Genomic DNA, 13247 nt, shown 5'->3' with positions numbered 1-13247 from the left:
TCAGAATTGCCTGTGAAGTAAAGACTAGCCCCGCGGAAGGCATGGCGTCGGAATGGCTTACATCTGGCGGAAGGCTGTGCAGCTGGCATTCAGAGTACCGCTGAAGTTCAGTAGGCTGCCTTGGATTAAACTGAAGTATGGCGACAGACGTGGCCCGAGCCACGTGCTCACCACGGTCTCATTGTCGCTCCTCAACACCACAGGCCACACGCCAGTCAGAATGGCCACCCTGGTGCCACTGGGGAGGATGTTCTAGAGGGAAGGCAACAGAAAATGGCAGGTTCTCCAGCTAACATACACCAGTTCCAGAGATTTCTGCTGAAGAAAGGGTGAAGTTCCACCTTCCACCCAAACCCACAGAGCAAGTCTCACAAGGCTTTAAAGAAGGCCTTGTTTAGCCTGTTTCATTAAAATCAAGGGTTGTACTGATGTACATTTCATACCCGCATCACCCTCTTTTTGGAGACTCTGGCTTGTTCTGGCAGTGGGGGGCGAGGAAGGAAGATAGAATGTACTAATATGTATTTCCTGTTTCTAATTTCTGGATTCTACCGCACTTTACTGTCGATCTAGGTTCGTGTAGTTACACCCATCACTGTGATATCTGAGCACCTGAGAGCAAATGGCCTGTTGAGACCAGCTAATGCTTTTGGATAACAGAGATGTAGGCCTCAATCCTGCCATTGGAGCACAGGGATGAAAAAGTTTAACTGGTTAACGGGTTAACCAATAGGTATGAGGTTATCTGTTCCTGTTAACGGTTAAACTCCCATGGGGCAGGCGGCACCAGGAGCCCGTGAGGCCAGCAGCCCACAAGACCAGTGGCACCAGCAGCCACTGGGTTAAGCAGTCCACGAGGCTGGTGTCACTGGCAACCCACAGGGTCATTTAACCGTGTAACCAATGGAATTTTAATCAGTTACACAGTTACTATTTTTAACCCTTTTTATATCCTTGCCTGCAGATGAGCACTATTGCTCTAACTTCCTTGGGAAAGTGTCTCTATTGTCTAAGACTACTCTAAAAGGAAAGGTTGAATCAAGATACACAACTTCAGCTATGTTAATTACGTAGCTGGAGTCGACGTACTTCATTTTGAGTTTCCCTGCTCCCATCAGCTTCCCTCATGCTTTGCAGAATCAGGGTTACCAGACATCAATGGGAGAGCCCTCTGAGTTTGATTTAGCAGGTCTTAACTAGATCCACTAAATCAAATTCCAAAAGATCAATCTTGGTAGCGTTGATCTTCCATTTAGTGAAGACATGGCCTAACTGGTCTTGCTGCAGTAAATAATTTTGGAATCAATAGGTGAACGTATGGTTGAGTAGCTATGTCTCAGAAGAAAGTGTTTCTCTGACAGTGATACTTAGTGGTTAGGGCATTAGCTCAGGTCGTGGGAGGCTTGAGTGGGTTCAACCCCCTGATCTGCCACAGATTGCCTTGGGCATGTCACTTAGCCTCCTCCATGCCTCAGTTTCCCATCTGCAAAATGGGAATAATACTCCCCCACCTCACAAGGGCTTTCTGAGGATACAGATTGTAAAGTCCTTTGAGAACCACCGATGACAAGTGCTGTACAAGAGCTCAGTATATACATTTGCACAGCCCAGGTTACTAATGTACCTAAATTATAAAGCAGATTAGGATCTGATCCTGCAAGCCCTTGCTTCATGACCTTGCAGAAGGCTCATAGTCCCTGGGGTGGGATCTTTCAATATCAATTTTCTGAGTATTTGTATTACATCTATTTTTGTTCTACTCTCTGATAGAATATTCATATTGCACCTTGAAAGATATTAATAGAACTCTTGGTCCCATAGTCATTCTTAGCTGTTATGTAATTTGTTCTCCCTATTTTTTGTTTTGTTCCGTCCTACATTATATAACCCAGCAAAATGCTGTCAACTTCCAGGAACACTCTACAATTTCTAATAGACCCCCACAGCGAAAATTTTCCTGATTTTTGGTGACGTGCACTGTCGGGACACATTTGGAACTCTATGAATTCTATTTCTTTGGACACCGCTTAATTCAGCTCTCTGGTGGCGCGTTTCCGTGCAAACCCCTTTACAATCTGGATGTTCATTTGGACCTTTGGAAAGTGAGAAGCAAACCTCTGCCCTACCACAATGCTCTTCATGTTAAATGAATCAAGGAAGGCCCCTTTCTTGTTATAGTTCTTCAGAAGAATGGTCAGGAAGTTGTCGTCATTGAGAAAGTCAGAGCCGGATAACAAATCAGCCAGTGCAGCTGGGGCCACTGTATTCACAATCTGGGATGAAGAAAGAAAGGTTAGGATGGAGAAGGCCGACGGTCACAACTCTTGGACAAAAGGAACTGTTGGCTCTGAATGTTGTATTGGTGCTGGGCTCACAGGAGCGTAAAGTCAGTTAGAAACTTTCACAAGAGTTCATTTGCACTTAGAATCCTAGAACACTAGGACTGGAAGGGACCTCGAGAGGTCATCGAGTCCAGCCCCCTGCCCTCATGGCAGGACCAAACACCATCTAGATCATCCCTGATAGATATTTATCTAACCTGCTCTTAAATATCTCCCATGATGGAGATTCCACAACCTTTCTACGCAACTTATTCTACCGCTGAACTACCCTAACAGGAAGTTTTTCCTAATGTCCAACCTAAACCTCCTTTGCTGCAATTTAGGCCCATTGCTTCTTGTCCTATTGTCAGAGATCAAGGAGAACAATTTTTCTCCTTCCTTCTCATAACAGTCTTTCGGGTATTTGAAAGCGGCTATCATGTCTCCTCTCAGTCTTCCCTTTCTTAACTAAACAAGCCCAATTCTTTCAGTCTTCCCTCAAAGGACGTTTTCTAGACCTTTAATCATTTTTGTTGCTCTTCTCAGGACCCTCTCCAATTTGTCTACCTCTTTCTTGAAATGTGGTGCCCAGAACTGGATACAACACTCCAGCTGAGACCTAATCAGTGCAAAGTAGAGCGGAAGAATGACTTCTCGTGTCTTGCTCACAACACTCCAGTTAATGCAGCCCAGAATGAGTTTTGTTTTTTTTGCAACAATGTCACACTGTTGACTCCTATTTAGCTTGTGCTCCACTATGACCCCTAGATCCCTTTCTGCAGTTCTCCTTCCTATGCAGTCGCTTCCCATTCTGTATGTGTGACACGGATTGTTCCTTCCTAAGTGGAGCACTTTGCATTTGTCCTTATTAAACTTCATCCTATTTACCTCAGCCCATTTCTCCAGTTTGTCCAGATCATTTTGAATTAGGACTCTATCCTCCAAAGCACTTGCAGCCCCTCCCAGCTTGGTATCAACTGCAAACTTAACAAGCGTACTCTCTAGGCCAATATCTAAATCCTTGATGAAGATATTGAACAGAACCGGTCCCAAATCTGACCCTGTCATAAAGCAATGATGAAAAGAGAAATGGAATGGGAGAGTTGGCTCATATGCTACTTTGATTGGTCCCTGGTAAATACAAAAGAGAGAGAAAGAGATGCAGCTAGCGCTTGGACTAGTAACTGAAAGACACTCTGAAAGGGAACTACATCAGAAGGGCAGAACACCACTCTCCTGCATTCGGCATTTGGAGCCCACGATCTGAATATGTGGGCAAATTCACTGCATTGTGTAGGTGGGTGATGTGCCCAAAGGGATGGCAGCAAGCTCGCACACACATTTCATCACTAAACTCCAGTACCTTTTGGAGTCTGGATGCCGGAATGATCGAGGCGAGATCTCTCAGATTCAGAAAAGCAGCAAAGCCCTGCAATGTCTCGCTTAAATAGACGGCAAAGCTGGCATTCGTGACGTAGCACCGCAGGGAGGAGCCTGAAACAGCCAGAGGGGAAAGGACAATGGCTTCGCATTAACGCTCGGGAGCGGGGCTCAGAGGAGTGGAACAAGCCAGTTTACAACAGCGGTCGTGTAAAAAACCCATTCTGCACATGGACACTGTACGTGCTGTGGCAGGGTCAGGCCAGAGGGACTGAGGGGGGGAAAGGCAGTTCAAAAAGGGGGAAAGACCTGTAAATAGAAGCAGAGGGCTGCAGGACAATTAGATGCAGTTGGGAGGGACCTGGCTCAGGCAGACTGGGGCCAGCTGACTCCCCTTCTGGCAGGCTGAAAACCTTTAAAAAGCCTCAGCAGTTGGACATGGGGAAGGGAGAGTGAGAAGACAGGAGGGAGGTGAAGGAGAGACAGAGGACGAAAGGTTAGAGAGCGATTCATACCAGCATTAGAACAGAAACAGCCGGGAGAGGGAATCCCGGGAGAAGCGACCGGGCTCTCTACCACAGAGATCCGCTGCAAACCCCAACATCTGGGGTGGGGAGCAAGAGGCTGGCCCCCGAGGTGGCCTAGGTAGGAGGGGCCCTTGCCACAGGGCACAAATGAAAGGTCCGTGTTTCGTCAAAGCACCGGAAACATTTAGTGAATCCTTTGCGGGCACCATGCGTCGTACCTGCTGTCACACGCAGTATCCGGCGGTAAATGCTCCGTCGCGTGGTGTTGCTGAAGTCGGAGATGGCCTCATTAAGCACGGTTACTCTGGAACACAGCAGATACATCACCTCACTCATTCCCGTTCAGCAGCTTGGCAACCCCTTCCTCGCCCTCTAAGGCCTAATCAAACTCCTGTTGAAGTTCCCATCCCGAGTCCAAACTGACCTTGGCGGGATTTGGCTGGGACCCGGGGCAAACTCATCTCAAGTACAGTGAATGTTTGGGACGTTTTTCACCCTCCTCTCCAGCTGGGTTTTGACTCAAGCACAAAGCCCAGGAACGTGGCTAAGCAATTCCACCAGGAGCCAGCAGGGACGGCTTAAGGCTAAACATTGCTTGGATGGACCCAAAATACAGCTCTGCCAATCAGCTTGTGTATTTCATGGGAGAGGAAGATAAAAAATTGGGAGACTCCTTGGAAACAGGGAACCCTCCCCCTGCTCAGATGTTCTGGAATGAGGAGAGGGCAAAGAGGTTGGATGGAGCATCAAAAGATGCACATTGCTACAGAGCTAAAGTCTGGACTAGCCAGGGACTCCCAATTTTTCAATTTCATCACCCAAGAAATACACAAGCAGATCGGCAGAGCTATATTTTTGGTCCATCCAAGCAATGGTTAGCCTTAATCTGTCCCAGTGTGTCCCAATAAAGATATCATCAGAGGATGTAACACGACATACTGGTAAGATCAAGGGAATAAGTACCAGAGCATTTGGGTTTGATGCTAAGCATCTATTTCTCCATTGGAAAAGTGCCTGCTCATGTAAATGATTAATATTAGAGGTGGTCAAAAAATTTCTGCCCAAACTGGTTTTGGACAGAAAATTGGCTTTTTGAGGAACCAGCCACGGGTGGGAAACCTCAGGCCTGAGGGCTGGATGCGGCTTTCAGCTTTTGCCTGCTTCCAGCCCCTGAGGTTCAGGGTCCCACAGCTCCAGCCTTCCCCCTCCCTCCCCCCCAGGCCCTACCACAGGGCTGGAGCACACAAAATCTGCCAGGTTTGCCCCCCCTAGGCTCTGGGGTGCGAGGGGAATGTGGGGAGTGTTTTTCTCCTTCTTAGTTGGAGGACATGTGAGTGAGTCTTTGTTTGGTTCTTTTTCTTGCTTCTCACTTTGTGTGGCCCCCGATTGATTTTTCTGTGGGTCAATGGCCCCCCCAAGCTAAAAAAGCTTCCCCACCCCTGAGGGACACCTGTGATGTATCACACAGGTTCACCAAAAGGTGCAGCATGGGAGATGTAATCCAACCTGGCAGCCTGGCGTATAGAAGACAACGAGAGTATGAGGCACCTGAACTACAACTCCCATGGGGCACTGCAGCAGCATTGCCGAACCACATTATGGCAGGGCTTGGCTGACATCTTGTGGGCTGAGGTGTTTTGTTGAAAGAGCAAAACTTCCCATGGGGAGGGAAAACAACATTTTCCAACCAGCTGTAATTGATGCAGATAATTATCATAGGCCTGGCTCAGACTAAAGGCAAGGAAAGAGCTCCTACACGGCATTGATGACGGAGCAGTTTCTAGATTCCAGGCCATCAAACACGAGAGGGATGTGGGTGCTGTTCAGTCCCGAGATCAGGCCTGCGAGGCGAGGCCCCATCCACCGTAGGAATTCAGCATCATCTGCCCGCTGGAATATTGGCTGGGCTGCAGCGAGGACGTGCTGTAGCAGGGTGGCTCTGACGCCCCCCTCCAGACTCACGTTGGCCTGAAGCAAAGGGAACGAGAAATAGGGAGCTGTGCTGGCTGACACCAGTGCCCGATCTGGCCTGAGCGGTCTTGGATTCAAACCGCCAGGGAGGGAGCCGGTTATCTCATTCCAATGGGTCTCTAGACTCACGAGGCGCTGGGTGCCCCTTTGACTCGTTTCCGCTCCCATCTTTGCACCCTCCCGTAGACTCCCAATGGACACACCACGTTGAAAATAAAAGCCCAGCTCTCCCTGTCCCAAATTCCTCCCACTGCTGCGTCCCTCCTGGGGACTCCTCTCTCCCCAAATCCCTACGTTCCTTATGGAGCAGTAGGGGATGTGTCACCCCTGGACAGAGATGAGAAACAGATACCGTCGTGCTGAACCTCCGCATCCAGAGAGCACCCCAACATTTCTGAAGAGGTGGAGCCTATCCAGGCTATGAATCATCCCGTGGGTTTTTGCACAAAAGTTTCATGGCCTTCAGTGACAATTCCTCCGCACCGGACTCTGGAAGGACTCTTACCCGCCTGAACTGTCGGTCCAGTTCATCGATGTACTCGGTGACTGTTGAGGTGGTCACAAAACGCATCAGTTTTTGAACATCTTCTGGGGACTGCAAGGTGGCTGACAACTGCGCACGCTGCTTCACGGTCAAACGACTGAGCATCTCGAGCTAAGAAAGAGGCAGAGGGAAAAGGGAAGGAGGGAGAGGGATGATACATCTGCTTTAGGTAGGAAGGATGCACAGGGCAGCCATTTTAGTGACTTAAGGAAAAGCACACATTGCTCTGGTTTTTAGAAACCCTCCTACTACAGGTGAAGGGTGGGGTTGGGTGGATGTTCCAGAGAGCGGTTGATATCACAGCAGGCCTCCAGGATGCAGTCTTGTGTTTGTCCACACAACAGGTACTACGTGGACAGCAACATCCCCCTTGCTCACTGATGATGTGTTTCACCCACTGGCCACGGGAACCACTTCTAGAGCAGTGTTCCCTCTAAACTTCTCCATCCATGGGCGGACATTCTCCAACCATGTGCAGAATAATTTTTATGTGCACCAAGACGTGTGAATGTGCACCACTAGTAGAAATGGAACACCTAGCTGTGGGTGCACTGCTGATTAGTTGGGTGGCATCTGAATTTCTCCCGAATAGCACACAAGTGCCCACCTTACAGGGAACACTGTTCTAGAGGAATTCATTCTCCATGGCACAATGAAGCGCTGACCTCTGCACCAGGGAGCCATTCAGTGCTAACCGGGACAACAAGATTTTTAGCACCTGTCCGACTAGGAAGTGGCCTGAAGCCAGCAACTCCTAACTTTCACCTTCCTCTGTATGCAGGAATAACCACAGCCACTACTCACGCCATGAAATCTGGAGTTCAGAGAGACCAAGTCTTGATAGGCAGCGTATTTGCTGAAGTTTCCAAAGTTAGCGGTTAGCCACGCGGCACTGGTGTTAAGGCCCTCGGCACATGCAGATCCTGCAAGAGAACAAGGAACAGACATGCCGCACCTCCTGCAGCTCCAATCAAAGGGCATGGTGAAAACACGAGGTCATGGTGAAAACACGAGGTCATGGTGAAAACACGAGGTCATGGTGAAAACACGAGACTTCATTAGAAATTGCCATGAGACCACACACTGCCGAGGTTATTCAACAGGCTGTGATCTGCCAGCGGCAGGTGTTAAAAAACTCCCTCCTCACACACCCTCCCCCACCATTCAATAAAACTCAGACTCTTCCAGGCCTAAGTCGGCACTGAAACATGCAGTGGTTTCTGGGCTGCCGCTGGTTGTATTCCTGGGCTTTCACAGTCTCTTTGCCAGGCAGCAATCTGAATAAACTGAGCTCTTCAGCAGGAATCCCTGCCCACCCCCGCCCCCGCCCACCGTGAAAGCAGCCAGAGATGTGCTGGGTTTGCCTGGGGCCATCAGGGGTTTCCTTACCTGACGCGTTTAACCCTTTCAGGTAAGGGAGCTGGAAAGCACCGTAGACTTCCCTGTGGGTATTGTGGTTCATCTTGTTGAACTCCAGATCCAAGCCCTTAACTCTGCAATAGGGAATGATGCATCCCAGAGAGAGCGAGAGAGAAGATGAGGTAGGACAGGCAGGATGTCTCCTTCAGCTTTTTGCTCCCCAGCCCTTGATTTCCATATGGCTATGGATCACCGTTTCCACTTGACAGGAGGGGTCACAGGATCTCCCGCCCTGACTGTGTATGTTGTGCACAGATCAGTACATACAGCTCTCCCACTGGGGGGCTCATGCCCACACTCCAGGCTGGGACCCACTGTCTTACCGAATCTCTCACCCCCTTTCCCTCACGTTGTTCTCTCCCCCTTTCCCTCACTAATCTCTCCCTCTCATCAAAGAAGCAGGTGTTACAAAAGCTAAGGTATCTCTTTCTCCCCACCCTATCTATCTATCTATCTATCTATCTATCTATCTATCTATCTATCTATCTATCTATCTATCTATCTATCTATCTATCCACATACACCCCATCTATCTATCTAATCTATCTATCTATCTATCTATCCCCATACACCCCCTCTATCTATCTATCTATCTATCTATCTATCTATCTATCTATCTATCTATCTATCTATCTATCTATCTATCTATCTATCTATCTATCCCCATACACCCCCTCTATCTATCTATCTATCTATCTATCTATCTATCTATCTATCTATCCCCATACACCCCCTCTCTCTATCTATCTATCTATCTATCTATCTATCTATCTATCTATCTATCTATCTATCTATCTATCTATCTATCCCCATACACCCCCTCTATCTATCTATCTATCTATCTATCTATCTATCTATCTATCTATCTATCTATCCCCATACACCCCCTCTATCTATCTATCTATCTATCTATCTATCTATCTATCTATCTATCTATCTATCTATCTATCTATCTATCTATCCCCATACACCCCCTCTATCTATCTATCTATCTATCTATCTATCTATCTATCTATCTATCCCCATACACCCCCTCTCTCTATCTATCTATCTATCTATCTATCTATCTATCTATCTATCTATCTATCTATCTATCTATCTATCTATCTATCTATCTATCTATCCCCATACACCCCCTCTATCTATCTATCTATCTATCTATCTATCTATCTATCTATCTATCTATCCCCATACACCCCCTCTATCTATCTATCTATCTATCTTCCCCATACACCCCCTCTATCTATCCATCTAGCCCGCACCTGTAAGCAGGGAAGATGTCAGACTCAGGACCTGATCCAACATGCTGTTCAATACGTACTATCAAGGGCACCGACAGCCTCTGAGGGACCCTGGGTAAAGAGGGGAGGTTCCCACTCCACACTCTTGAAGGGGAGGGGCCGGGGCAGTCATCCCGGAGTGCTGCCCAGAGAGCACGTCACCAGCCCCCAGGCAGCCCTCAGAGCGGCCAGGAGCATACCGTGCGGTGCTCCGGCGGTGATTTAAAGGGCCCAGGGCTCCAGCCACTGCCACAGTAGCAGCAACAGTGGCTAGGAGCCCAGGCCAATTTGAATCACCAGACTCCAAGGCAGTTGCCTTCTTTGACTCCCCTGCCTCCCCCTCCCTGCATTGATATAATCAGCAGCAGATGTCTCTTGATCCCTCGTAAGTTCAGGCCCTCGGAACACCGATGGAATTGGATTCAAATCATGGCTCCATATCTAATGCAGAGAACTGGGAGAGGAGAGAGGTTTCCTGTGATCCTAGCTCTACCCAATTCAACATACATCGCCTGGTACTGCGCGCATCCCAGGGTCTCATTGCGAAGGCACTGGAGTATGTTGGCTGGGACTGCTGCCAAAAAGGGCCTTAACCTCTTCTGGAACCACGGCCCCACAAACTCGGTCTTGTTATAAAGCTCTTCGTGCCTCAGCTTCCCATCCCATAGTGCCTCCAGCGCAAACCCTTTCCATTGTAGTGGGATCAGCGAGGAGTTAGCAACCTGCGACAGAAATATTTGAGTTTTGATGTTGCATAACAATCAGCATCCCGTACATCCCACGGCTAGAGCTCCGGTCAGCCCAGGATCCCAGAGGGTTTTACTGGGGCCAATTCTTTAGGCCTCCGAACCAACGACGGACCAGCTAGTTGTCCCTCGTGTTACTAGTTCTGAAGGTAGCTGGTTTTGGTGCTGGGCAATCATTTGTGAGCTGAACTGGGCTTGTCCATCTGTCAGAATAGTCCCAAATAATTTTCATTCTGTTCAAACAGCCTTGCTGACATTGAGAAGACTGCCTGGGGGCTCTCTTTCGAAAAAGCGGCTTGCTTTTTCAAAAGTACTGGTTGTCGTCTAGGCGCTCTTTTGCGAAAGAGGCATTTTTGAAAGTATCTTTCAAAAAACCTCTTTCGAAAGAGGCTAGCAGTCTAGACGTAGCCTAAAAGTGCTGTCATATGGGTGGAAATCAGGTAGCTATTGCATTTTATTAATATCAGCAGAACTGACTTATATGGGTCCTGTGTGTTGGGTAGTCTTGCCTTAATCTTTGTATTCATGCCTGTCAGTGTGAAAGAAGCTATTTGCATATATATGCAACCACACATAAGTTGTGGCCCTCGGCATGCACTGTGAGTATCATTGTGGCCCCCAGATCTTCCAAAATTGAGTAGCCCTGTTATAAGAACTAGGGGTCACCAAATGAAATGACTAGGTAGCAGGTTTAAAACAAACTAAAGGAAGTTTTTCTTCACTCAGTGCGCAGTTAACCTGTGGAACTCCTCACCAGAGGATGTACTGAAGACTAGGACTTTACCAGGGTTCAAAAAAGAGCTAGATAAATTCATAGAGGTGAGGTCCATCAATGGCTATTAGCCAGGATGGGTAGGAATGGTGTCCCTAGCCTCTCTTTGTCTGGAAATGGGTGACAGAAGAGGGATCAAGTGATAATTACCTGTTGTGTTCCCTCCCTCTGGGGCATTTGGCATTGATAGATGGACCTGGGTTAGATGGACCTTTGGTCTCACACCGTATGGTCGTTCTTATGTTTTTATGACAAGGATGGGGGGAGATGGTCATGTTCTTTCTCAAAGACGTAGAGTAAGCAGCCTGCTTTAACCAACTCCTGCACTCTCTTCATGGACCCTAACGCAACGTGCTCTTTTACCTTGCCATTAAATTCTTCTAATGCCTCCTCCAGCTGTTTCCCGTTCACTTTGCCGACGAGGAACTTCAGAACACTTGGCTGCAAATCTGCATCTTTCCTCAGCAGGAACTCGAACGCAGCGCTAATAAAGGAACTGTTCCACGCCGACAGGTGGTGTAGCTGGAGAAGAAACAGCACCCGTTGACCTAGACAATACATAATTCTTTCTTTCTTCTCATTTCGACTTTCTCCAATCTGACAACATCACTTCCTGCCTGACATGAGAGCAACTAACTCCAAGTTATTCATAGACTTTAAGGCCAGAAGGGAGCTTAGATCATCTTGTATATGACAGACCCGATGGTTAAGTATGACAGACTAAGGTGAGTCTTCCAGACAAGGAGCAGTCTTGATTTGAAGACAGCGCCATGTCCCTTGGCAGTTTGTTAATCACTCTCATTGTTACACAACTGCCTTGCTTCTATTGGAAATTGTCTGATTCCAGCTTCCAAGCTATTGGTCCTTCTTGTGCCTTTCTCCGCTAGATTGAAGAGCCCTTTTGTACCAGGTATTCGCTCCTTGGGAAGGTTCTTACCCCTTGTAGCTTGGCATGGTTCTGTATGGCTGTTACCTAAATTTACACTACTACTTTGGGAAAGTAAGGAAGAATGAGGCCTCTTCTACTTCCCTAGTATGTGCTAAGGGCGTCCCAAGTGACTTCTTTGGGGCTTCTACTTCCTACTCCTTCTGCTCAGGTGGACGAAGGGAAATGTGACTGCAGTTAGTCTTTTTAGGCCCACCAGTGCACTGGATAGTTGGGAGGGAAACATTCTGATAAAGACCTTCCTCTTGGAGCAGGGGGCGGGCCAGGCAGGGGACAGTGAGGCTTAGGTCACATCTCCATTTGTGGGAAGATTGACGCTCTGTTGATCGATCTTCCGGCGTTTGATTTAGCGGGTCTAGTTAAGACTCACTAAATCAAATGCCGAGGGTGCCGTACTCCTAGCAGTTGCGAGGAGTAAGGGAGGTTGATGGGATCATTTCTCTCATCAACCTTCCGCTGTAGAGACGGTGCCAAGCTCAACTTAAGATACGTTAGTTACCATAAGCCAACATTCCTGGCCTTAGACTGATCATTTCCTTGTTAAAATGCCCACAACATCCTAGTAAACTCAATGGCTGTGTCTAGACTGCATCCCTTTTCCGCAAAAGGGATGCAAATTAGACACATTGCAATTGCAAATGAAGCGGGGATTTAAATTCCCCCCACTTCATTTGCATAAACATGGCTGCCGCTTTTTTCCGGCTCGGAGCTTTGCCGGAAAAAAGCGCCAGTCTAGATGGGGATCTTTCAGAAAATAAAGCCTTTTCCAAAAGATCCCTTATTCCTTATTTTAAGAGGAATAAGGGATCTTTCGGAAAAGGCTTTATTTTCCGAAAGATCCCCGTCTAGACTGGCACTTTTTTCCGGCAAAGCTCCGAGCCGGAAAAAAGCGGCAGCCATGTTTATGCAAATGAAGCGGTGGAGATTTAAATCCCCACTTCATTTGCAATTGTGATGTGTCTATAGACACAGCCAACCCCTTTGAAATGATGGAAGCGAGCAAGATGGGAACACTACAGTGAAATCAGGCGGAATGGCAAAGAAAGGGTATTTGTAACCTCTTGACCAGCACTTTGTGATACTCACATTGTCACAGATTAAATGAGTGAAACTGGAGGACCCTCCGACATCATTACTGTGAAAAGAGAGGAAGAAACCACAATGTACGGCATAAGAGCAAAGACGGGAAATGAATACTAATTCAGTTTCTTTTAGTGACTGGTTAACGAACTGCTTCTTTTTCAGCTCAGGACATGCGGCATGCCAGTTCAGCTCCCTGTGAAACCACTGGCAAAGTATCAGTGTCCACAGAGAGTCTATAAATACTTGTTTTCTAATTGC

At 47.6% G+C, this 13247-nt stretch overlaps 1 protein-coding gene across 2 annotated transcripts in view; it reads right to left on the bottom strand.

Annotated features, from left to right (window-relative positions):
- The window catches only part of LOC102452244 (uncharacterized), a 63090-nt gene that overhangs the window by 32382 nt on the left and 17461 nt on the right, over nt 1-13247 (bottom strand). For both annotated transcript variants that reach the window (XM_075899812.2, XM_075899811.2), the window contains exons 6-16: nt 12993-13041; nt 11324-11482; nt 9950-10164; nt 8133-8236; nt 7548-7666; nt 6705-6854; nt 5985-6196; nt 4447-4532; nt 3685-3815; nt 2127-2273; nt 62-252 (exon numbers count right to left, since the gene is read on the bottom strand). In XM_075899812.2, the coding sequence (XP_075755927.2) occupies nt 62-252; nt 2127-2273; nt 3685-3815; nt 4447-4532; nt 5985-6196; nt 6705-6854; nt 7548-7666; nt 8133-8236; nt 9950-10164; nt 11324-11482; nt 12993-13041 (1563 nt within the window). The remainder of the gene's footprint in view (nt 1-61; nt 253-2126; nt 2274-3684; nt 3816-4446; nt 4533-5984; nt 6197-6704; nt 6855-7547; nt 7667-8132; nt 8237-9949; nt 10165-11323; nt 11483-12992; nt 13042-13247) is intronic.

Source organism: Pelodiscus sinensis, chromosome 15 (genome assembly GCF_052426305.1).
Source record: "Pelodiscus sinensis isolate ZL-2025 chromosome 15, ASM5242630v1, whole genome shotgun sequence".
NCBI classification, from domain to species: Eukaryota; Metazoa; Chordata; order Testudines; family Trionychidae; genus Pelodiscus; species Pelodiscus sinensis.
This window is presented reverse-complemented; position numbering and strand designations above follow the sequence as displayed.